General features: G+C 43.5%; 1 protein-coding gene across 1 annotated transcript in view; it reads left to right on the forward strand.

The window, feature by feature from the left end:
- PLAC8 (placenta associated 8) overlaps positions 1 to 26,851 on the forward strand; it is a 50,734-nt gene extending 23,883 nt beyond the window's left edge. The window contains exons 3-4 of the mRNA XM_085641190.1: positions 19,173 to 19,297; positions 26,180 to 26,851. Of these exons, the coding sequence (XP_085497316.1) occupies positions 19,173 to 19,297; positions 26,180 to 26,284 (230 nt within the window). The 3' untranslated portion in view covers positions 26,285 to 26,851. The remainder of the gene's footprint in view (positions 1 to 19,172; positions 19,298 to 26,179) is intronic.
- The last annotated feature ends 427 nt before the right edge of the window (positions 26,852 to 27,278 follow it).

The following is a 27,278-nucleotide window of genomic DNA, read 5'->3' on the forward strand; positions in this document are numbered from 1 at the left end:
TTGTGCGCATGACGGTTTGGCCGGCAGTCTTGGACCGGCCAAACTTTCATGCACACTTAGCATGTTCTCCACCCAGCTGTATAACACAGACTGGGTGGGGAACATGCACAGGCTCCCAGTCCCTGTCTGAGTGCCACACAACGGCGCTCAGACCAATCACGACGCTGCTGTCATCCTGGTGACAGCAGTGTCATGATTGGCCTGGGGAAGCCTGTGTGCTTTCTGCTTCCAGGACTTGTCAGGAACAGAAACTGAGGAGAGACGACGGAGGAAAGATGGTGGCTGTGAAGAGGTAAGTGTAATATTATTTTTTTTTCACCTGCCCCGCCACCCCGATCCCTGCCAGCCTCCACTGGGTGAGTGAAAATCAGGAGGTGGCCCCAGAACAACTGCTGCACGGGCAAAGAGGAGACATCATGTGATGTGGTCAAGGCAGGAAGGTGGAACATTAAGCAGCCAGGAGTACTATGGATGTGGGGTGTGGGGGAGGGATTAAAAAAAAAAAAGCATATTCCTTGAACAACTTATCAGACCCCTTTAGGAGGCTTTCAATACTCAAAGTCGGGCCACTGACTTACACCTCAAAATAGGAATGCATACTCAGATGGCTTTGGCAGCTTTATCCACTGTGGTTAGGCCCTGGCCGAATGATCAGCAACCCTAGTACAATGATTGTTTAGTAATTTCAATCATAGGTTGGGAAATAGGGAAGGCATCCTCATACAGTGTGTCTTAGCTACGCGCCTTGACGCAAGCAACAGGCAGCATCTGTTAGATGGCCAATGGTCTCCTTGAAGCCTGCGATCGTTAAAACAAACTGTTTCTCCAAACCGTAAGTAGATTTAAAAGGTTGAACTTGTGAGCCAGGAGGAAGTAGTGTGGAAGTCAATTATTATCCTTAGACGCCAGGGCACACCCACCCAAAACCATAAAATCATATATTGTGCAAAGATTGCATATGTTTAGGTTATCTTTCTTAATCCTCGAGAACCTCATAGCAGTCCATAGATAAGTAACTTGTTTGTGAAAAACAATTCTTGAGCTGAAAACGGTATCGGAGAAGAAAAAATAAGTTAAAATATAATCTGATCCAAGCACTCTGGTTACTAATTGGCAGGACCTTGGACTAAAGCAGCAGTGGAGAACCAAATTATGTACTTGGTTGACTAAATGATGTGGAAGGAAAAGGCAAATTTTGTGGCACTATGCAGCAACACTTTCATTTGTAAAAAAAACAGCACTGCTGAATAGTATAGAAAATTCTAACTGCATTTCTGTATTTGAGGTTTCGGTTTATTGAAATAGACAATCTATTCCCTAGTTCATCATATGGGATGTTTACTGTATCCGGGCAACACCCCTTTAAACGTTTTAATCGCAGACGTCAACAGCTGAAATTAACCAGTTAACCTTCACAATGCGGCTCCTCCGTTAAGGCAGAGGAGCGTCAACCCGCTGCCTCGCAGCAACAAAACGGGAAAAATAAAATGATAATAACTAATGTTATCATTTTATTTTGTACTCCTGTGGCAGCTGGTGTGAGGGGCGGGGCTGAAGAGCAGGGGAGGAGTGGTACAAGCCTCCTAACTGAGCAATGTCTGTTTGGTCGGCCCTCTCGAGCCGCTCGAAACAGTCATGCGCACTTTCCCTGTTCTCCATGCAGGCTGCATTAGAACCTGCATGGAGAACATATCCACCTCTACAGCACCTGGCTGAGTGCCGTGCTACAGCGCTCAAACCAATCATAACACTGCATTGCAGCGTTGTGATTGGCTGCGGGGAGCGTGGGAGCCCTGGTGCTTTCTGTTTCTCACGAAGCCAGTAAGAGGATGCAGGAGAGGCGGCTGCGACCGGGCGGCCGGAAGGTAAGTATTCTTTTTTTTCCCACTGATTTCCTACCCCCCCCCCCCCGCCCCTTAACCACCCGCCCCAATGCTGCTTCCATGGAGCAGCCCCAACTGGTAAAAAATCTGGTTAGGCTTTGCAGTCCCCGTGTAGCACTGGGATAACTTTCGATCCAGTTGAGCCAAAAACACCTTTTTTTCCTAAATTCTGAAAAATATCGAGAAAATGAATTATGTAGCAAGAGCAGCAAATTCATGTACATAGGCGGAAAATGCTAGGGCTGCCCAGTTGTATTCTTCTTGCAGTGGCTCTAATAGGTGAGCGATTCAATGAACATGAGCTTTTTTCAGAACATGTTCATTTTGACAAGTGTTATAATCACACTGGGAAAGTCTTTTGCTTATCTACTAGCTGAGTGTATCACCAGCCTTTGTCTTACTCCATATGCGTTCTGGTCCACCACACCCTTCAGAAAAACTTTCCTACCTTCAGTTGTCACCTCGACCACACAGACACAGCTCAAGTGAGCTTTCCTTGTTAGCAACCTGACCACCCGGGGTGATTATCGCTCTCAACAAAAACACTTCTGATGAGTGTTTGGTTATTGGGCAATTAAAGGACAATGATTGGTGAGGAGGTTAATGACCTGAGCTCTGAGGGGAAGAGGTTTTACCAGCGGTCGCCCCACTGCCCACAGAGGCAAGCAAAAACCAAAATGATCTAAATGCAGATCATTTTATTTTTCATCTTGCGGCTGAGTATTGGGGGCAGGTCCACATCACTGCAGCAGGGGGAGGAGAAGTGGTGGGCTCTGCTATCAGTGTCTTAGGAGGGCCAAACCATCATGCACACTGACATTTCTCCAACCCAGCTGTGTTGCTGGGTGGAGAGATCAGCAGACGCATGCTCCTAGCTCCCGATGGAGTGCAAAACTAGTCCATTCCGCTCAATCCCGACACTGCTCTCAAGGTGAGAACAAGGTGAGGAATTGGCCGCAGGGGAAGCTGGGAGATCCAGCCTGTGCCCAGAGAAGAAGAGCAGCGAGCAATGCAGCGAGCAATGCAGCGAGCAATGCAGCGAGCAGAAGAGTGGCAGGGAAATGTTTTTATTATTGTTTCAGCCCCGCAGCGCTGCCCCACCCTCCTGCGCTGCCCACCCCAGCGTTGCCCACCACATTTCCCTGATGCCAGCCGCTACTAGGATATACCCTCCCACTAAATTGAACTGAGGATAGCTCCAACATAAATGTTCAAGAATTTGTTCATGACATGGACCTCTTTTTTTTATTTTTCTATTTCGTTTGATTGGAACTATTTATAAAGTGCCGAACAAGCCACAGAGGACAGCAGAGCGCCGTTCAACAAAGCAAGAAACATAATCTACATATGCTGATAGCCCAAAGTAAAGTGCTTCAACGCCTCATCAAGTGTAGTGTGAACAATATAAATGCAATTACAATACACAGATATTCAGGTATAATTTCAATAAGAATTCAAGCAACATAAGAAAAAAATGTAGAATAGGAGCAATATCTCAGCGGGACAGATGGAGTACCATCTAGAATGGTGGGGTGAGGTTGTCAATCGGTGGGTTCTGAGATGGGTCCAGAATTGCAGCAGTGATCTGGTCAGCTGATTGGTGGCCTTTAGAACTTGGTTTCGCTCCCTCTCCTAAGCAGGTAGTGAAAAATCTTGGAGTGAAGCTAAATCAATCTCTTTTTATGAAAGACCAAGTTAATGCCACCTCTGGCCTCTGTTTTGCCATCATTAGGTTATTGGAAAAAAAACTCTCTCCCATGGATTCCAGACACCACCAGGAAGACTCTTGTGCAGAACCTTATCACCAGCCACCTTGACTATGAGAATGATTTGTTGACATTAGTAAACAACACCTTGCTGTCTAAACTGCAAGCGGTCCAGAATACTACTGCACGGCTAATATGTAATCTTCCCTCTAGCTTGCCTTCCTCCCCGATTCTCAGGAAGCTCCACTGGTTGCCATTTAAAAAGCACGTCATTTTCAAACTATGTTGTCTGACACAAGGTGTTCCACACAACTCGTTCAGCCTACCTGTCCACTTGACTATATCCCTACCTGCCTCCGAGATGTCTGAGATCTCCAGATAAGGCACTTCTGGTGATCCAACCCATCCATACCTTAAGATATGCGATCAGATCTTTCTCTTACACAGCCCCTTATCACTGGAACAAACTCCCTCTTACTCCGACTTCACCTCCTTTAAGGAGGGTTTGAAGACCTGGCTGTTTTATAATGTTTTATCCTCTGTTGAGCAGCGCAGTGCAGGCATACTCCTTTGAGAGTGAGTCCTGCGCAATACCAAATTTCCCAAATAATAATAAAACGTACCTCCGAGGTAGAGAGGGAGTCTTGGACTACCTGCAGAGAGAGTCTGTTGTGTGCACATTATTTGAGAGTCTTTTGAGTTTCCAGCTTGACATGGGATGTCCTTCTCGTAGCGCGTGCGCCATTGGAGAACCTCTGTTTATATGGAAGGCATCCAGGCTTTCTCGAGTCCAGTGCTTTGTAGATCAAGCTACAAACATTAAAGGGGGTTGGGGCAGGGAGATGGAGCAGTTCTTTCTAGGCCAGAGAGATGTGCTCATACTTTCTTAGGTTGGGGATTAGTAATAACCACAGGCTTTTCCTCATAACAACTAAGGCTGCTTGGAGTATCTCAATCCTTGGTGAGCTGAGTGTCTCCCTACATCATAATCATGTCGTTTTACAAAGAAACAAACTCAAGGTGTCTTCCAGAAGCCCAGATCATGAGCAAGTTCTGAACGCCTGAGAAGCGTTGAAAAGAAGACTGGCTGGGCTGCAGTTTTCACTCTTTGCTCATATCCCTGACAGATGAATAGATAACTAAGCCTCGTTTCACCCCAAGAACTGTTCATGAACCTGCCAGTACCATATAACATGTTCTGACATAGTCCCCAGCCACAGAGCGCTCTTTACAAATACAATGTGGCTCAGATTTATAAATGCTTTACTTCGGGTTTGCATTACTCTTCCAAATCAAACCTAATGTGAAGTGTTTAGGTGGGATTATTCATTGAACGTCATGGTTTGTGTTGGATAGTAACGCAGTACGATGTACTGCCTTGCGTTACTTTGCAGCACGGGAGTGTTCCATGGGTGATAGATGGACACTCCCGTGCTACCATCCACGGGTTTTGACTCAGAACTCTATCTACAAAGAATTGCAGACATGGATTTGCACCAAAATCCTGTGCCTTCTGAAGGTAGGCGTAACGAGGAGACATTTTCATGTTTCCTCGTTTTGCCGCTTTGTATGTGTGTTGCATTGTTCAGCACACATACAACAATGCCTTAAAACGCAGTTTCTGTACTGGAAGGGGCCCCTTCTAGCACCAAACCTGTGCTTCCCACATGGCACATTAGTGCTGCTGGCATAGTGTCGGTGCTTAGCAGGCAAAAGTGGCCTGTGCAAGGAGAGCGCAGAACCGCGCCCCATCTCAGTAGCTGTGGCGCTGTTCTGCTCTCTCCGGTTCACACAACGCAGTCAAGTAACTTCACTTGCTCCCCTGCGTTGCGTGACTGCCATGTAGATCTGGGTCTGAATTTGGAAATAATGGCAAATCACAGTTTTGTATTTTGCAGCAATTCCTTAAAGTGAATTATAAATAAATGGAAATAAAGTCAAGGTTTCTACTCGCACCTCAGATGTATAAATCCTGAAATCAGATAATCTCTGAGAAGGGTTAAAATGAAGGAGAGCGTGCGGCCGGCTGGGCAGCAGGCTTCACTCTATGTTCATATCTCCGACAAAAGGCGGCTTTGTGTGTTTCTCCCTCCATTGCCATAGATGAATAAACGAGGCAAGATTAGTTTGCATTTCAAATATAGCTTATCTGCGGCAAGGCAAACAAACACCTGCCTGGAAAGGTACACACACGAGTATAAAAAAGCTCAAAGTGCCCTGTGCAAATCCTTCTTCATAAAAAACAATGACGTTGACGGTTTCAGTAATGGCGCCGTGAGTTTCTCTCTCCCTCCCCCCTCCCCTACTCACTTCCTCTATCATTCTTCTGAGGACTGTGCAAGACTCTTGTGGTACTTCATTTGTCAAAGAGTAAGTACCGGGGCCCAAAGTGTTTCTCAAAAGCCCATCGTCAGAGCTCCTGCATATCGGGGTCAATGCAGTGGTGATGGAACAATTTTCAGAGTGGGGGTGCCGCCATCAATGCCACATCGCCAGAGTTATAGTTTGTGAAAAATGCATGGCGCACAAAAAACAAGCGTAGCAAATACATTCAGCATGAGTGTAGTACACAGAGGTTGGCGCATTTGGGAGCAACCTGTTGCATATATATCACTAACCCATGGTATTTTTATTTATGCGTTTTTATATAGCGCGTAACTTTACCCAGAAGTGTCGGAGCGCTTTGCAATAGAACGAGGTACATTACATGAGAAATTCAGAGTATCAAAGTTACGTGAATTACATGTAAGATAAGAAACAGATACACGAGTCTAAACACAAAAAGCGGAAGCTACCAGTGTAAATATAATCAGCCAATATTGGAGGGAAGTGAGTACAAAGAGTATTAGCAGGAAGTGAAAGCAAGGAATATATACCTACCATAACATGATATGTGAGTGCATGGCGATAATGCAAAGCAAAAGTATAAAAAGACATATGTCTGCATAGAGTCAACAAGAGGTAACATTGTTGGACCATTAGTGGATTCATTACAGGTGCGGACTACATAATTTTTGGTTATGATATCGACTGGTTGGTTAGTTTGAAAATGCGTCCAAAATGCATCCAAGGACCCCAGCCGCCAGCCCTGTCCCTGCGATCAGCCCGGGCACACGCTGCACAGGGGGAGCAAGCCAGGCTGTAGTCATTGTGCCCCAGGCGGGACAACCTTCCTCATTGTCCCCCGGCACTGTACAAGCCATCAGGCAGTCATAGTAGTCCGACCACTTCACCAAGCGTCGGTAGAGCATGGTAACCAGCCTTTTCAACGAGGTTTTTACCTCATTGTGCCTTTCCCATGCATTTTGTAGCACGCATATTTTTACTGAGAATATGCATTTACAACACATGCCAATACCGCACATTTAAGGTAAGTTGGGGGGGGTCTCCCCCCAACCCCCACAAATACATTGTTTTTAAATCTAAAAACAATGTGTGGTATTTACCTGTGTTGTACCGCCGTACAACCGTAGAGCACCGCGGGCCGGGAGAGGTTAAACCGCAGAGGTGTGCAGCGATGGACTCCTAACCTCCATCATGGCCGCCTGAATATCCCTATTCTCCAGGCGGCAGGTCGCTGCATCTCAGAGACTGGAGAGTCGGCAGCCGTTGACCCCGCAGTTGGTCCCAGCTCGTGTTCACTTTTTCTTTGATATGGGATGGGGTTTCACTTTGCCCCCAGTGGGGAACGGGGAGAGCAGGGGAAGCAGTGCTGTTGGCCATCTGCAGAAACTCTGTTACCCTGGGAGATGACAGCGTGTACCTGGAAGGTAGCACTGGCAGTCGTCTGAAGGAACCCAGCGGGATTTGCGCCAATGGCGATCCCTGGCCCGGTGAGACTTCCCGGGTTCCTTCCTCTGGTTGCTGCACGGTCTTCAACGTGATCTTCTTTTCAGCCCTGCAGGATTGCAGGATGGCTTCCTTTGGACCCCGAAGGACAGAGGCTCGATGGGTGGACTTTTTCCCCCCAGGATTTATGCCATATGGTGATCCTTAGCCAGAGGAGCACCCGCCCAGAGCTCCCTAGACTTTTATGCCATTTATAGACAGCACACTTGTCAGTAAAATAGCCACTACACTTGAAAAAAATTAAAGTTGTAGTGACTAAACTATATAAAGCAAAACACACAAGATGATGGACGGAATGTTGCACAATGGCACAGTCACAGATCTGGGTTTAATCCATCGTTATTTTGCTCACCACGCCACCCTAGTTCAGACATGGCCATATGCAAATCAGTCTTGACCCTGTGCCTCATGGGAACAGTCCAGCCCGAACTGCCAAGCCATGTCTTCCCTGGACCGGAACCAAGCATCCTAGGACCGGTTTCGGGGTTTCACCCCTCTTCAGCCAGGATAGCTTGACTCCAGTGGCGTAGTGAGCACGGGACCCACATCTGGGCATACCCTTCCCACATAGGGTGAACAGCAAAACACACAAGATGATGGACGGAATGTTGCACAATGAGGCTCAGGGTCAGACTGATTTGCATATGGCCATGTCTGAACTGGGGTGGTGGAGGGAGCTAAAGAATGATGATGGATTAAAACCAGATCAGTTGACTGGGGGTGAGTGTTTGATTTGCTCAAACGCTCCGTCCTTATCCCCTTTGGTATCGCTTTAAACTATATAAAGCACACACTATGTGTGCAAATAGAGTTTCAGCAAATATTTATCATTTGAACATCACCAAGTAAAGTGTCTTAATTTGTTTTTATCCAACTCAAATCTTTGTTTCCATCATACTTCAGAAGTACAAACAAGGTATTTCATTTTTGCATTCCTAACTCGTCTTTCTGAAATATTTGTACTGTTAATTTCCAGGTATTTAAATTGTTGTTAGAAACAACATCTTACAGCCTTTCCTTCCACACTCACTGTACTCCAGCAACAGTTACACATAGTACACTTAAAATCCTCTGACTTTGCAGTTAGAGAAAGTAAACGCCAATCTCCATATAATAGGATGTATATTCCAAAGTCAACTTGAGAATTTATGGGTCCTATGCAAAAGATATTTTGGGGTCCCTTATTTAGAATAATTGTTAATTTTATTACCCATTCTGTGCTAAGTGAAGCTAGTGAAAAGTCCAAAAGTTGTAACGAGTGTTAATCTTTCAGAAACAGATTTACACAAAAACAGCTGATATAATCTATCTTGTTTGAGGCCTAAAGATCCTTTAGCTTACACTGCAGAGGGTAAGAGGCTGAGACTGTGAAATAGACCTGAGCGATATATACAAATCTTTATTTATATATATACACAGAGAACGCCTTCCGAGGAGACAACTTTTTAAAGCTGGGGCACCCTCTACCCCTCCCTTAAAAGATATCCCCTGTATTCTACATCATCCTTCCTTCATCCACCACCATACCCTCCCTGCCTCTTTCTTTCACTCTTGAGGGTTCCTTGTCATCCCCGATTTCCCCCACCCCTAGTTAGTGCGTGCCTGTCTTTTTCTTCCTCCCTCTTTCTACCTTTTGTCCATTCTGTCTCTCATGCTATGGGTCAAAGTCTGAACACGTAAAAGCCCCACTCTCCAAAAATGAGGTCTGATCGGTCCCACCTGCAAAAATCAGCACAAATGAAGCGCTGGACAAGCGCTGACAAGCAGCTTAAGAGTGGTCAATCTAAGCCCCTGGAAGACCAAATGCAAGTCATTTTTTCAGGATATCCACAAAGTAAATTTGCACAAAATTACCTTAAATGGAATTCCTTTGTATAATTACTCTTGAATGAATCAGGCCCTCCTGGACCAACATTAGAGAGTCCAAACCCAGGCCTTCATTATAAACAGCCCATACATTCTGATGAGCCAGTGATGGTACCTTCCGAGTGGGGAAATAAAGTGGATTTTAACAGGCCAGTCATACTGGTGGTCCTAGACTATATAAAGGTCCATTTATGTCCATGCCCTTTGAACTCGTGATGTTCATAGTTGCTCGCTCTCTTTGGGAGGTGTGGCTAATTATCTGAAAACTGTTAGTGATCACTTAATAAAAACACACAAAAAAACGTTCTGAATTCGACTGACCTCCCCATCTTTCACCTAAGTGAATGGCGCATGAGGTGACCAGACCTGGACTGGTTAGCAAACACAATCGGAGGACATTTCATCACATCTGACCCATTTTACCAAGTGCCACATACAAGGTGACCTAACTCAGCCGATATTGCAGAAATAGGTCATAATGATGAGTTTTACAAACATTGGATCAGGGATCCAGTCAATGGTTTTGGGAACAAGGAGTCCACATATAGTATGAATATTGGTCATAAATATATATATGCATGCATCTGCACCTCTTTCAATTCCAGCCTTACTTCTCATAAACCAGGACTATAAGTAGAAAGTGTGGGTTTACGCAGTACTTGCAGGTTTTCAAACCACATAAATAAAAGGCATTGTCATTTACAAAGCCAAGAGCTCCAACTCTTGCAAATGCGAGACTTTTGGCATTGCAAATGCTTGTTCTCCTTGGAACTACTACTACCACTACTACTACCACTACTTATGTCTGTCTTTGTATCCACTGGGGGGACTGTACTTGCCTTGAAGTGTGCTCCAAATCCAGCGAGGTGCCGATTTAAGAGGAAAACCATCGGCCCTGCTGTGTTCGGGTGCCTCATTGTGGGGGACTACTGTGTCCAGCATCCTTTGCGCCATCGCTGTTCCTCCCCTCTCTACATTTGCCCACAGGCTGTTTTTGCTTGAGTAGATCAATGAGTAAAAGAAAACCTACAGGGTAGAAAATTACTACCATCGCCAACAGACAATACAGCACAAAGTTGGACTCCTTTTTGGTACAAGCAGTCAAAGTCGTATCCAAAGAGATTGAATTGGCTTAGAGGCAACTGTCACAGGACTTTGGTATTGCCTCTGATGGCCCATTAAACCATTTAATAAGCCCCTCCCCAAGCCCCATTCTCCGAGCCATCCCAAGTACCTCAGGTTTGCCTCTAGTCATGGTTGTGAGCCAGGATGTTGCCCCACCAACTGATGTATCCATCCATAGCTCTGTCAACTCGCCCTTTAATGATAGTTAACCTTGTGCAAAACTCAAGCAAAAAACAAAGCAAGGGGGTCATGTTAATTCTAAAAGAAGATGTAGGTGAAGTAATTAGCCCAAAGAACCTGTAGACTTTATTCCATTGCAGCCTGGATTAGATTCTTCCAAACCCTTGACCGAGAGTAGCACACCACAACATATCGATCAGGATGGCATTTTGGATCGACTTGCGTCACTGGTCCATACGTGTAGGACCCCTTTGGTTGATACAATCTGCGCCTAAGAACTTGCTGTTAAGCTGTTGACCTCTTCTGTAAATTCACTTTTAGGCCTACAGACTCTGGTGCAACAGACCTCTGTACAATTGCAGCCTACTAGCATTGAATGTAGTAATTCTTCCTTAATTGCTCCCTTAGGGCCCTTGGCCAGTGAAAGACCTAGCTTGCCTAGTTTGCCATCTGGAGCACTATGTAATACATGCTTCCTTCACACTGGCGCAGGTGGGGAAGGGGTGTCAGGGAGGCAGACCACAGGTCCAGGGATCACAAATAGGGAGCACCACTGGGAACTAGCAAACGGATTAAGGCTCCAGCTCCCCAGCTTCATCCCCCCCTTGAACCTCCCCCTCGATTGCTGCCCTTACGTAGCCATCTTAACCGGAGTCCTAGAGAAGAAACATATGTGCACCTCAAGAACAAGGTCTACCACTGGTTGTCGTGTCAAACAGATTTCAATTTATTTGAGTATGACGATCTACTCCTAGTCAGGACAGTGAGTTGGGTGGGGCCTACACCCAAACCCATCAAAGGGGACTGTGTGGTTGTTGATTGTAGAAGCCCCGGCCTAGTATAGCGACTACTTAAAAGTGGCGCGAGAGCTTGCATGATGAAAGATGGTATTGGTCTTGTCCCCTTGGGCTTCTACTATAGACATCTGCAACTGAGGCATAGGACAAGATATGCCCTCCCATCCCTCCAGTGTTGTTGCAGGTGATGTGTTCTCAGGCCCTACTGCCAATAGATTCATACCATTATCCTATTTGGGTGGTTTGGATTGACGGCCAACCTTGCCTGACAGTATTGGTGCCCTTGCGAATTCTGGGTTTAAAGAAGTGTGGGACGATGAAAGACTTTAACTACCTTCTAACAAGGTGGTGCCTTCTCCCACTATGCTCTCATGTTTTATCACACATGGTCAGCAGTTCCATTATTTCGAGCAGGGTTTGTACATTTTCCCTTGGCTGCCATCTCCTCGAGGAAGGGAAGGACATCGGGGGTCTTATCAATCTGGGTGAAAACTACCCTACATTGTATGTCCAGGGAGACTGATGTGGGCAGCAGAGAGATCTAATGTGTTTCTCTCTCCTTTCCCTCTAGTGGGGTACACTAACTATGCAATGTGTATTTCAGGCTTGGAGGTAAAGGCACTGAGCTCCAAGTAATTGATTTGGTTGGCTCTCACCTGGCAGAACTGCATATGGATTCATTTAAGATTATAGCAGGTGATTGTAACTGTACATTTGAGCCTTTTTTTCTTTCCCATGAGGATTCCATCAGGGATGAAGATCACGTATGGGGTGTTCCTAGTCTTGCACTGACCCAGTCAAGAGACGGTCTGGAATAGTACTACAGCTTAATGCATTTACACCCATCAATTTCTTTGGGTGTAACAGGAGATCTAGAACTGATAGGGAGGGGAGTCGCATGTTTAACCTCCCCAGTGTTCTAGTCTTATAGACTATATATTACTGGATATTAGGTATATATGGCTGTTGTCCCTAGACAAGATAGTGACCACAATGCCCTTGAATTAATGTTGAAACCCTTGAGCACCACTCCTCAGAAGAAACAAAACATCAAGTTATAACGAACATCAGTACTATAGAACGGATACGTAGATGCTCGTAATTTAAAATCACCTCCACAACTTGGTGGACTCAGGGGTATTGATTTGACGCCTTGTATACCCCATCTAAGACATCGGTATTTTGTTTCAAAGGCGCATCGCGGCTGGAACAAATCCAAGGCTTGAATTTGTCGAAACGTTGAAAAAATTCTACTGTGGACTTTTTTTTTACATTTGATTGTGGATTTTCGACACTTGTATTACGAGTGTTGTTTATAACATCCCATTGTCTCTATCAGTCACATGTTTATATTGACTTTGTAAATAACATTGGTGTACTATATGCTCACTTTATTCACTTTTACTGCGCCTTCACTTAATAGGAGCACCAATTATATCAACTTAATTTGTTACCTTTTTTTGTTTGATCTTACTTCGATAATGCTTGGGCATTTTGTGAATGGCTGGCTAAACCATATGGCACCTCATAATAGAAGTCCACCGCTTACCACAGGTCACATTCAATCTATCCACCATGTTGAATATTGTTGTGCCCCCCTACCCCCCACCTCATTTCAGGCCCACAGCCCAGGGTTGTAAATGGGCCAGGTCCATCAAGGTCTCAAATCTGCTAGAAATAAAACAAAATGCCCATTGAAAGAGGCCCTATATCATTGTCCGTAACTTTAATTGTAAAAACACTTCAATTTCTGAACAATGAATGTAAAAAATGGTAAAGTAATCCATGTCAGCAATTTGGTTACTGTTCACATTTCATGTGCTTTAAATGATCTTGCATTCCCTAAGTGTGTTAGCTATTTCCGGGATGATGTTCTTCTGTATTTTTGTCCACATAACATATCATTGTTGTATAAAACGTTATCTTAAACAGCTAACGAATATAATCAAAGCCAATAGTCCTGGCTAATTTTAGGGGTATGGCATTTTCTTTGTTATATACCTGGATCAATGCTTAATTTTCAAAAGAATGAATGCCCAAAGCTCTGCTTAGAAGCCCGCAGTCAGTGCTATTAAATGTCGGTGTGGCAACAAAAAACAAAGCTGTGTCGTCTTCAATCCACCACAGTCCTCTTTAATCCACTATGAGACACTGCCTGGCCCCTTATATCACAATTATCACTAGCTCCTCCTTTCTCCTTTGTGTGTTTTTTCCTCTCTTACTTTCAGTAAATGTTCTATGAAGAAAAATAAGTGCTGTTCCCCACAAATGGGCGCCAGTGGGCCACACCAGCTCAAATTAAGCACTGGTCTGGATGCATTAGCAAAAATCTCACAGAGGCACCGGAATGCGGGTTGTGTGGTACATCATATGAATCACAGAACTTTAAGGGAAGATTTATTACGTCGCAAAATGCAGCAAAACAACTTGTTTCGCTGCGTGACAGGGAGAGAGCAGAAATGAGGCATATCTACTAATATATGACTAATTTCTGCTCACTCCCTGCGGTGGCGCTCTGTGTGCGACTTAGTGCAAATGCAGGCACCCTTGCGCCATGGTGCAAGAGTGCCTATGGTAAACGCAGCATTAATTTGTTCAGGAAGGAATACCTTCCTGCACCAAAACAATCCTTCAGATAATTTTTTTCTTTCTACATGTGCTGCAGAATGCAGCATACGTGGAAAGAGGAAAGAACGAGGAGAAATAAAGCTATTTCTCCTTGTTGCGCCTCACTTTGGAAGGCGTATCATTTTAACACATTCCCAGATCAATTGACCTTAGTAAATCTGGGATTCCATCAAAATCCATGGGTGGATGCATGGGAACATCCTTCTCCACGCAGAGTTACGCAAGGCAATGATCTGTGCTGGCTTGCGTTACTCTGAATTTACTAAGCCACGCAGCGCCACTCAAGGTAGCGTTGCTTGGCTTAGTAAATCCCATTTAAGGGCTTGCGCGCGCACACACTTTTTCACCCCAGTTAAAGCCCTCCTTCATTCAGGAACATACCTGCATCACCACTTGCTCGATCGGGCCTTTGATTAATCCTGAGGGGCGTTATGGTTGCTGTGCTGTAAAAGAGGTAACCTTGCTATGTGGAAGCTGATACCTGGAGCGTTCTGAAAAAGCAGAAGATTACTCTTCTGTGTGAAGAATGAGCCAACAATCAAGTTAGATTTCCTAAGAGGGATAGCTCTGCTATCTAAGACCCATGTCTGTTGGCCTGTTTGTCTTGAAGAGAGTCTGCAGATCGATGTATCAGTCTGTCAAATTCAAGACATCACATTTTTCACCCCACTTTTATCAACCACCGGTGTCTGTACGCGGGCCATATTTGTGTACCCACAATATCACATCACTTACAGCCATTAAAATAATGAGCACATTCACTCAACATAGCCCAGACTTTTTTTTTTTTTGCCAGTGCGATTTTCAGTTAGAATCTATTTTTTCTTTTTTTTAACATGCTTTCAGTAAGATGTTGCAGCGTTAATAGTACAGTAGAGGTCACTGCAGTTCTACTTATGGATAGTAGCATTAATTTGCGTGTGATTCAGTTTCTATCAAACTAAGGACATTATTAAGACCTTAGCGGACAGGGTACGATAAAAGTGGTGGATGTTCTGTCGGCCGCACTTAGGAGCCTATTTACAAGCTGATTTGCGTTGCTCTCGCACCACATTCCGTGGTGCAAGAGTGATGTAAACCTTTAGTCAGATATATGAAGCAATGCACGGCCACTTTGCGTGGCCCTGAGTGCCTCCATAAATCTGCCGCAAGACAATGCAGCGTAAACCGCTGCGTTGCCTTAGTGTGCCCTAGGAAGGCATTCCATGGACGTTGCATGGGTGTTCCCACGCAACTTCCATGATTTTTGACGCATTCCCAGATTTACTAGAACTGGTAAACCTGGGAGTAAGCCAAAATGATACTCCTTCCCAGGAGAGGCGTAACGAGGAGAAATGTCTTAATTTCCTCTCATTACTTCCTCTTTCTATGTGTGCAGCACACAGAGGAATATGCCTCATAATTGTTATTGTGAAGGAAGGTGTCTATTCCTGCACAAAAACAATCCTGCATGCAACACAGGCACCCTTGCACAATGGTGCAAAGGTGCCTGCGTTGGTGCTAGGCTGCCAAAAAGGACGCTAGCACAGAGGAATAGGCAGGAATCTGCCTGTATTGCCTTAAATATGGTGCATTCCTGCCCTTTCCCTGTTGTGCAATGCAGCAAGGTGATGCTGCGCTGTACTGCAGGACTGTCATAAATAGGCCCCTTCGAGAGCTCTCGAGTGTAATGCACATTTGATACAGACAGATGGAACCGCCGCCACAGTTTTAATGGAGTACTTTGTACACCAAAATTAAAACAAGGGCCTTAATCTTTGACGATTTCAATACCCCGTTGAAAAAGTATAATTGAAAAATACACAATTCTCAATATGAAAAGTAAGGCCTTCACCAGGAGCTGTTAATGTGCAGCATTAGGCAGGAGGTTGACCTTAGTCATAGAAACAATTCTGTAGCGATAATTTCATTTTTGGCAGGCATTGAGAGATTAAGTGATTTGCCAGAATCACAGGATGTTGAGTTGAGACCGAGACTCAACTTTTCACATTTTGACTCCTCATACCAATTTGCCGTCAGCATCACTGTTCAAATCATCTAGGCTTCATTTAACAGTCGTCTTCTAAGTGTGACATGAGCTTCCTACATGATGGAACGCAAAATGATGACGTCCACTTTTCAAAATGTAATGCAGCAGTCCTAAAAATGCGTTTGGCCAGGCCACCTAACATTGCATGTGTTGAGCAGAGGCCCCTCTGAAATGTCATTCATTTATTTTGTGGGATTTTTAATTTCATAAGAAATGTGGGGATGTCCTGGCCTCTCGGAGGCTGTGGGAGCCTAGGATACACTCCTCTCCTCTGTAGTCTTTGCTCCAGCTTGTCTTCATAGCGAAGAGGCAGACCGAACATTTCAGTTCAGTGAAGCATTATTTCAGTGGTCACACAAGCTTGGAAAAAATCAATATCTGTCATAAGTCCCTAGGGTAATGGACATGGATAACACATTACATTACAGCATCATCTAAACTACTCCTTGTATTTAGCAATTCACCAGCTCTGTCCTGTGAGGTATATCCAGTTTTACGGCAAGGGCAGAGGCCCCCTCAGATGCAGCAACTAGTTAGTGTCCTGACAGTGAGGGCACACTTACAGACCGCATCGGAAAGATGACGGGGCATATTATCAAGGGCCTTATCTCTGCTTTTGTGGCTTTTAAAGCCTATAATCTTTTCGCCCTATTTGCAAGCCAGTGATAACATGCATTAGCGCATGTTATCACCTGTTTTCCCGACGCCTTGCTTTGCATCTCTAATGAGATGCAAAGTGGGCATCACTGGGCGTACCCCTGACAGACTACCTTGTAAATTATCGCTAAATACACATCGCGATATTTACAAGGTGGCCCTCAGGATTTTAGCAGACGTTCGTTTTTGCCGAAAACCGCGGTTATCGCCGAAAACGTCTGCTAAAATCCTATTGTATGTTTGCAATGGGAGGTGGATTGATGTGTTACGACCACAGGGTTGTATCATCACGCATATCGCCGTTTTGCAGGGAACATCGCTGGAAAGCCAGCAATGTTCCCTGCAAAACCGGCGATTTCCCCGCTATCGCTGCATTATATATCACCCTTGAGTTATGCGTTGATGATAACGCGCTAACTCGGCGATTTAATTCAGTGATAGTCGGCGTTAGGGAAATCAGCGCAGGGCGATAATTATCGCCCCTTGTTGTTGATATGCCCAGACATCTTTTAATTAAATGTAACTACTCAATTTATGAAATCTCAGTCCCAACCCATCACAGACAACTGGACTTTGTAAAGATGGGAGGAGCTAAAGAGATTTAACACATTCTATCTCGTAAATCAGGACTTTAAATATGTGCAGCTGCAGACATAGTGAATCTAGATTTACCTCCCGTGACCCGGAAAAGAAGGAAGCATGATGAATGGCCGGAAGTGCCCCCGTGAGATCTGTTTCGGCTGCAATCTTATGAGCTTCGCTGTGAGTGGCAAAGTTCTCTTATGACTGGTCGAATTTCGTGTGGGATGTTAAATCTATTGTGCAAGATGCAGGGCCACTGGAATTATGCAATTCGGAGGATGTAGCATTTTCTACATAATTTTAGATTTGCAGAATTTGACACAACCTATTATCTGCTGCAGAATATGTACATTCTAACAAAAAAAATGCCTCTAGCTCAAATGGATCATACTTTAAAAAATGCAGCAACACATGTAAAAGCAATAAAATAAAGAAATTCTGTCACAATGTGCTGCATTATTCCGCATAATTTGCCTTTTCTTACCGCGTACATAAATCACCACTGCCGCATACTTTGATTCTCCCCAGTCGCATAATTCCAGTGGCCCTGGCTATAGATATGTATGTGTAGTTTCTTGGTGTTTGGATTTCTCCTGACGCTACTCCATGAGTCCCAATTTGTGAATGACGTCCAGATTACAAAAGCACGCCAGGACCGTAGCAAGGGTGACTTTGGGCTACACAAATGCAGCAAATGTAACATAAATACACTAAGGGCCAGATGTACAACCCTTTTTAGTGGCCGCAAATGGAAAATCAACTGGTTTGCGACCGCTAAAAAGGGTTGTGATATGTACAAACCCTATTTTGTGAATCAATAACCTACTACCAACTCGCAAAATAGGGTTTGAAAGTCGCTATTAGGAAGGGGTGTGCCAAGGGCGTCCCTTCCTAATAGCGAGTTGCACTGGGATGTATGATTGTTTTGCAACCGCAAATGTGGTTGTAAAACAATCGGAGTTACTACCTGCTTCAAATAGGTGGTAAGCCATTCGCAAATGGTAAGGGGTCCCCTTTGTGAATGTATGTACAAATATTTTTTAAGAGCAGGCAGTGGATCCACGGACCACTCACTACCTGCCCCTTAAAAAAAAAAAAAAAAATTGTAATTTTGTTTTCTTTGGAACGCATCCAATTTTGCTGCATTTGAAATAAAAAGTTACTTTATTTAAAAAGCAAACCTAGACATGGTGGTCTGCTATCCACAGCAGACCACCATCCCAGTGTTATGTGAGATTCCTAAGGGGTCGCAAATTGCGACCCAACACATTAATATTAATGAGGCAAGTCTTTAGCGACACCATTAGGAATCGCAAACAGTGTCTGAGACACTGTTGTACGTTCCATTTTGCGAGTCGCAAAACTTTGCAATTCGCGACTCGCAAATCGGAATAGCGGTACATCCGGCTCTCAATGTGTTGACAACCTGTGATTGATAGGGAGGGGGGACATTTTCAGGTAGTAGAATAGTTGTCTTTCCTAAAGTAGTACAGGTATGTGATCGCTGAGGAGTCGGTTTCTCCTATACAGGATGCCCCCTATGAGAGTTTTGAAAGATAATTTCAGAGCAGTTCTCTCTATCCAGCCTTGCATTGCTAACGATGACCAACACTAGGTGTGCTAGAGCTTTCCAGAGTTTGATGACGTCTCCTTGGGTTTTGAGAAATATTGTGATGTCATTCACGGGATGCACCTTTAAAGTGCTAGGCCTCCTCCTTCTGCATTGTCCATTAATAGTTGATCTCCTTCCTATGACTTAAAGGGACAGACCAGTGTATTTACTAGAGAGTCGCTTTTTCCTGGTCAGTAATGCATGCGTAAAAATGCAGACATGCTTCATAACAAATGTCCGCATTCCCTCTCTCTGCAGGTATCTGTGGCGCTTTCTGTTACACATGCTTAGGATGTCAAGTCGCCGGTGATATGGGGGAATGCTGTATGTGCGGCGGAAGTGTCGCCATGAGGACTCTGTACCGAACCAGATACAACATCCCTGTAAGCTTTTTACACTTCCAGTTGTTTGTGTCACTTGGCTTAACCCAAGAAAGCATATGTTTCATCAGAGAAATTGATTTGTTGTACTAAGTCCAGTGGCTTTTCAACAACATAGTTTCACGCCTGAAATTTCACATTATATTTTAGTAGTTATCAATAGGTCACATAAAATTGTACAATTTGGAAACAACAAATGCTTTTGCAAATCGGTAACATTTCAATATTTATTGAGAACCGTGATATATAAATCTTTGACTATAGTTCAAAAATCACAAAAAGTACTTTGAGAAAATATACATTACCAGCATTCAGGCCTTCAACGCTAGCTATCTTAAAATCCTGAATTGGCTCTATATGGGAGTATCCAGCCAAATTCAAAGTAAGAGTTTTATGGAGAAACCCGTAACCACAACATTCTATAAAATTTATTAGGACGGAAGAGCTTGGAATCGGGAAATCTGTGGAAATTGGAAAACAAACGCAGGTTTCCATGGTTACTCCCTCATTCCGAAAAGGAAAACTTGAAATGGTGGTCACAACAAAAATAGTAGCTCGCGGTATCCGTAATTCCCCGTGCAGTATTACCGCATCACTCGTATTGAGGCCCTTGTGCAATCTGCCCTTGTTAGGAAGTGGTATTAGCTCAGCGTCCCTTGGGTGGGTTAATGAGTTATTGGCCAACTCAAAGTCGATATTTTAAACAAATCTTTACTATAACTCCCTTTCTTCCTTGTGGTGTTATGGGTAACAATCACGCATGTTTAGACTAGAGTATGAAAGGCTCCCTACTTTCTGTTGGAAGTCAATGCTCCTGGACAGCAGCCCAAAGGTGACACGCATGTAGCATTTTCACACAGTTGCACGTGTTGCTACTGCGAAGGTAGCAATCCTATTACAGCTGACTAGAGCACACTCTACTCTGAGATGAAGGTTTCTGGGACTCATCTGAGAAAGTGACTTTTGATGAACGACTATGAGCAACCATGGCCTTCCTAGGCAACATTAGGCTTTTTCACTCTTCTGGCAAATGGCGTTTCGTGAGAGGGGGATTGGTTTAGCAGTCTGAAATGTCAGCAGGGGATAAGGACCCAACAGCATAACCTGCAGTCTTGGACACTGATGACAAGTCGGCCAGAGGGGAATTTCATTGTGGAATTCCGCTCTGTCTCTTCACAACTGGCCCTGGTTGTCCTGGGTGCAGAAACATCAAACCTGATTTTACCGGCCAGAAATTCCAGCTATTAAAACAATTTGAGATTTCGGCTGCAGTAGCAGCAAGACCTCTGCCCCCATCTGCACCCAACCTCTTTTTACAGTAACGTGGGACCATGAGTTGCTGCCAGGGCACTTTTCCCCCTTCTTTACACTACCATTCCAGTCCCACTCCCTGCACCGCAGAAGAGCCCTTGCCGTCATTTACCACTTGCTTAGAAGGTGGTAAATGGAGCACTGAAACCATCTTAATAGAGTACCGTGCAGAATTCTGCACAATATAGACATGCCTAAGCAGTTATTCCCCATTCTCAGGGGTCTAGCGCATAACTGCAGAGTACTGGTACTGTGTTACATGGCAATGGTAAACACAGGTGAGAAGTTTGCACCCCGCCGGCGCCACGCAACTCTTAATCAGCGCTTTGGTAACATACAGCCAGATTCCACTTATAAAAGATCCTTGAAGACTGCATTCTCAGTCATCCTTATAGGTGTGAATCAATTTCCTATTCATAAGAAGATCCTAAAGACCGCATTCTCAGTCATTCTTATAGGTGTGAATCAGTTTCTGATTCATAAGAAGATCCTGAAGACCGCATTCTCAGTCATCCTTATAGTTGTGAATCAGTTTCTAATTCATAAGAAGATCCTCGAAGACCACATTCTCAGTCATCCTTATAGGTGTGAATCAGTTTCTGATTCATAAGAAGATCCCTGAAGACCGCATTCTCAGTCATCCTTAGAGGTGCGAATCAATTTCCTATTCATAAGAAGATCCTGAAGACCGCATTCTCAGTCATTCTTATAGGTGTGAATCAGTTTCTGATTCATAGGAAGATCCTGAATACCGCATTCTCAGTCATCCTTATAGGTGTGAATCAGTTTCTGATTCATAAGAAGATCCTCGAAGACCACATTCTCAGTCATCCTTATAGGTGTGAACCAGTTTCTGATTCATAAGAAGATCCCTGAAGACCGCATTCTCAGTCATCCATATAGGTGTGAATCAGTTTCTGATTCATAAGAAGATCCTCGAAGACCACATTCTCAGTCATCCTTATAGGTGTGAATCAGTTTCTGATTCATAAGAAGATCCTCTAAGACCGCATTCTCAGTCATCCTTATAGGTGTGAATCAGTTTCTGATTCATAAGAAGATCCACGAAGACCACATTCTCAGTCATCCTTATAGGTGTGAACCAGTTTCTGATTCATAAGAAGATCCCTGAAGACCGCATTCTCAGTCATCCTTATAGGTGTGAATCAGTTTCTGATTCATAAGAAGATCCTCGAAGACCACATTCTCCGTCATCCTTATAGGAGTGAATCAGTTTCTGATTCATAAGAAGATCCTCGAACACCGCATTCTCACCCTCTAAACTCGGTCCAAAAGGAACCGTCCCAAGCTATTCAAAGGCATCTTCAGAGGTATGTGGAGCTCACAAGCTGTCTGCACCACAGTATCGAATGTTTCAGGTATGCCCAGATGAATCAGCACTGAAAGATGCCCTGCAGCTGCATGTTCCGAAGATCATCCTGCCGAGTCAGTGGTCCATGCTTCCTGCAGCAGTCCCGGCTGCTGATTGGCTGTAAGCCCATCGCTCACCTGCAGCTGTCTAGCTTTCATCTTCTCCAAGGTCACAGTAGAACTGGATGGTGACATAAGTTATTCAAAATGGTAGAATCCGAGCAGCGCACCTTCAACAAGCTTTGGCAAGTCTTCTATAAAAGAATAACAAAAATGCCTGATGCAGTGTAAAAACGATTGCTTTCTGTATAGAATGCTTCTATGAGATAATTAATTTAATGTGTAATTTAGAGTACCTTTGGGTTGGTAAAATAGTTCCTTATGCATTGCAAGCAATCCATAAAAGGCAGAATGATACGTCAACAGAAGTGAGAGCGAGAATACGCCTGTAGGCAGAACCAAATACCACTCTGTGTGTATTTTATTTTCTGTGTATTTTAAAGAATTAATAACATTAGGTCAGCAAACGGCTGCCTTGTCAAGCCACATCTTAAAAGTGGGTAATTTTAACCTCCTGTGCAACACATCATGTTTGTAGATAATGCTCTTAAAATGTAAGGGCAAAAATTCAGAAAGAAGCTTAGTGTCCTGGAGAGGATGCACCTGCGTGGAAAAAGTTGCCAACTGTCTATGAACAGGTTGAATGCATAAAGTCGCAGCTCTAGACCGCTCAAGATATCTTGGCACCGAGATGTTTCTGCGATGATTTTTCCCACTCTTATTGTGTTAAAAAACACAGTAAATTTAAGAAGAAATACTATCCTAGCCACATGGAGGAGGTGTGGCCTAACTGCTAGAGCTGCTGACTTTGGAACTGGGGAAGGTTCGACTCCTGGCCTCGGCTCAGCATCCTGTGTTTCAGGGCAAATTATTAAATTTGCTTAAAATAGAAACATCATAATACATCTGCAATGTAATCTGATGTTCATGTAAAGCGTTCTAATGCACTTGGGCTAAATTCTCTCTAAATAAAACTCTCTAAATGTACTGAGGGGCATATTATCAAGACCAGCGATAAAATTATCGCCACTTTAGCGGCAGAAAACTGTCACTAAAACGGCGATAATGGGCTTGATAATATGCTCAATGGAATTCCAATTGAAGTCCATGTTAGATGTGAAGGACATCTAACATGGGCTTCAATTGGAATTCCATTGAGCATATTATCAAGCCCATTATCGCCGTTTTAGCGACAGTTTTCTGCCACTAAAGCGGCGATAAGTTTATCGCCAGTCTTGATAATATGCCCCTTAGTTCTTCTATATCCTTTACATATTTTCCACCTACTGCAGAGGAAAAAATTCTTTACAACTCTCCCCAAATGACGCATCCTGAATTTCTTTCACACTATCCCCTTACCTCCACTCTCAGACTCCCACATAACCCTTTCAAACTCTCCCTCCTTATTCCTATTAATCCAACTAACAGGTGTACATGTACACCACTGCCGAAAAGAGCTTCAACACCTCGTCTGGGGTAGTAAGCGCTATATAAATACAGTTTACAATTACATATTGCTTCTGGGCCGCGGTGTACAGGTTGGCAGGTATCAGTCATTTTAACTGGATCAAGTCCCATATACTTTGCAAAAACAAGCAGTGCAGTTCCTTCAGAGACGCAGCGTATCAGCTTGATGCATGATGTCTTTCAACATAACACACTTCAATATCCTCGTTTAGTTTGTCATCGCGCCTGGACCTAGACACAGGAAGCTTTCGTCTTCCTGTATTTTCAGCAGCACCTCCTTGCAGTATCACCCAGCATAGCACACATCTCCCTCATGTGCAGGAACCCGTCCCATGAATCTCCTACACCTAGGGTGAGACCCTTCCCATGCCAGATAGATTCTGTGGCGCGCTGCAGTGGTGAGGTACACTCTGGGAAACACTTTGTTTTGTCAATTTCAGTCCCCTGTTAACTACTAGCCACAAATACATTCTGTAATCAACTGTTGGAGGCATCCGTCACTCTCCCACTTAATTCAGCGGTATCTGTAATGGGAGGCTATCGGATTACAATGCATATATATATATATATATATATATATTTATATATATATTTTTTTTTATTATTTTTTTTTTAATGATATTATGTGGCAGCTGCCTCACCATCAAAATGAACAGACACCACTTAGGATTTCTGACATTGGTTGTTCTGCTCGGAATAATCCCCACCCCTCCACCCAGGACAATCATCACCCTGGCCAGTCTAGCAAAACACACTTAGAAACTGCCCAAGCTTTTCCAATTCCTGTAGCCTCCCGATGGTTAACAAATGGTCCATCTCAAGCCCACCTCCCTTGTGTCCGTCGGGTAGATGCAATATTAGGGTGAAGCGCAGAAAAGTGTTGGGAGTCCCTATAAGGGGCTCTCTGACTTTGAATCTAATCTTACAATATCTATCCAATATCTGTTTCAACAAGCTTATTAGATGTGTTATTACCATGTCCGCCAGATCTGAAGATAAAGTTTTCAATTCACCCTTCTTAGCGCTTGGATTGTAATCAAACCATCTTACTAGGTATTGTAGGTGTGAGGCAAGAAAATAAAATTCAGTGTTGGGGAGTGTAAGACCCCCGTTATCCTATAACCCCATAGCAAAGAAGCTATCAACATATCAAGTTCTTTAATAAACCCCGCTGGAGACATACCTCTGCCACATAATTGACATAAACTTGAACATCTGCCAATGAATAACCACATCTTCTCCATGTACTCCTGTGTCAGGGTGACCATAAAAGAAATGAACAGTTGACAAAAAAATTCTGAAGTGTCCAAAATGTTCTACAGGGTTAAAATAAATAGGAGATGCCAAAGTAAGTAAAAATGTAATGTTTGAAGATCACTGAACCCTTTAAACATCTCAGGCGGTTGTTTAGAAATCCTACACACGATGCAGAAAACGAATAACGAAATAGGAGACTATTTGTGCAAAGTATCATAAGAGCCCGTCTCTTTATCATGATGCTGGACTCCATTGAAAGGGATAAAGCCACAGGGGAGGTGTCTGGACTTCAAATGTGTGTGTGCTGCAGATGTGGTCAAAATGAATACATTTCTTTAAAAGAAAAAGGTTTCCTGGATCCTCCATGACTTTAGGGGAAAAACAAATCTAGTATGGTTCTCCAACGAGTAGCTCAGGAACCAATAGTAGATCTCCAGCTACTCCCCTTTGGGCAGCAGAACCAAGTAAATAAATTACTTCTGTTTTAGTTGAATTATGTAGGTTTCCAAAATTAAAGAGGATGTATGTTCAGGCAAAATATTTATTTTCAGAACTGATAAGTTGATGTTGGGAGAAAAACTATATTTAAGGCTGATAGTTAATTGATAATTCATTCTGTGTTGGGGAGTTTTATTACTGATGTTTTTTCCTAGATGCCAGGGGGCATTGATATGATTGCTATGACGCGTAACGATATTCAAAACTAGAATCCTTAAAGTGGGGCTTTTTTTTTCATTACTACTGGTGACGTTGCTTGATGCAGTGAGGTGGTCAGTGGTAGTCAGCCATTATGCAACTGCCACCAATGGAATCTTGCCTGAAATGGTTACTATTGCAACACCAACAGTTTCTGTTAGTAGATCAGGATGATTTTCATTGAACATAAATAACTGTTATTATAAGGAAAGTTGGAGATCTCCCTTCTAGAGCATACTAAATGTGGTTGCATCATCCCCTGATGGAGAAATAACCCCTCACTTTGACTGTTCAGAGACCCAGATTTCTGATCATTTGCACTCAGAAAAACATATCTGCAGGTATAAAAAAAAATTGGAGGTTATTTACTTATGTTTTGCACGTGGCACAAAGTACACAGTGCAAAGCTTTGCTTCAATCTGCTTACCATTGCAAATGGCTGCAGATTCTGCACAAAATTGCGCAGCAGCACACAAGAATCTGTGCAACCTTGTGTAAATAAACCGTTTATGTTACCTATTTTGGTGCTTCTTATATTTGGTGTCTGTGAGGACAGTTAGGAGAAAGAAAATGGCAGACGTTAACTGGAAAGTAAATCTCTCTGCTGCACGAACAGCCATGTATAGTACTCAATTTTGCTAGGTATAAACTAAAACGAGCCTAAAAATGTTAATTTTATTAATTTTCCTCACTTGTCTTTTTTTTTTTTTTTTGTTTCCACAGGGATCCATCTGCAACGACTTTTTGTTAACGATGTTTTGCCCTCACTGTACACTTTGCCAGCTCAAAAGAGACATCAATGCGAGAAAACAGCAGGGCTCGTTTTAATGGAATGCAGCCCCAGTGTGAACACTCCTGTCAAAATGCAGCAGATCAGTGTCCCGGAATTTCAACCATCCAGTCAAATTGTGTGCTGAAAAGGAGATTGAGAAAATGATAAATGTAGTAGTCAAAAGGAGATTTCGGCCCACAAATTCAAAAGTTTTGCACGGGCATTTGCGCAATGCATAAAATAGTGTCTATTTACTTGCTAAATTGTGTTGCATCACGCGAGCGTCAGTGCAAACCTTAGTACACGTGGGCCTGAGTTTGTATGCGGATGAAAACATTTCCAATTACTTCCCCTTGAATGATAACCTGATCACTAAGCCTTACCTGATTTTTATAAAACCTATTATTTGACAGTGCATGACCCTAAATGACAGACCTATATAATAAATGGGGTTACCCAGAGGGGGTTGGAAAAGTGGTAGGCATGCATACATGATTTTAAAACTATAGACTGATAATGTTGTTCTCTTCTACTTTCTTGATTGCCACCTGCAACCTCTGGCTTGAAACAAGAATTTTTGTAAAATATTATATTTGTACAGTCAATAAAAGACAATTATGTTGTGGGCGTGTCTGTTTTTCACAAAGCTGTGGCACAGTTTGCGTTTGTAGAAGATCAGCTTCAGCAGCCATGGGAAAAATTGCCAAATAAATTGAGCTGCCGCCATCTTCTAAAACATATAAACCTATAATGCGTTAATTTAATAGAAAATCAACCGAAGAGCACAAGTGTGATTTCTGGCTGCTTTAAGGGCTGTGTTCCATTGGAGTTTCAAAAGTTGGCTGGGAGGTGACCCTAAAGTCTAATATAAATTTCGCTTTGAATATGGTGACGCACGTTCCTAAGACATGATGTATATGGTGAACTCTTAGCTCTCTGTACTCCCAGGAGTACAGGTACTTTGCAGTCCCGTGAGGTGACGGCAGGTGGGAGAAAAGGCTGAAGTAAAATGAGTTGTTACACGTGTAAAATGGATTTGGTCACACATGC

Source organism: Triturus cristatus, chromosome 2_2 (genome assembly GCF_964204655.1).
Source record: "Triturus cristatus chromosome 2_2, aTriCri1.1, whole genome shotgun sequence".
Lineage (NCBI taxonomy): Eukaryota > Metazoa > Chordata > Amphibia > Caudata > Salamandridae > Triturus > Triturus cristatus.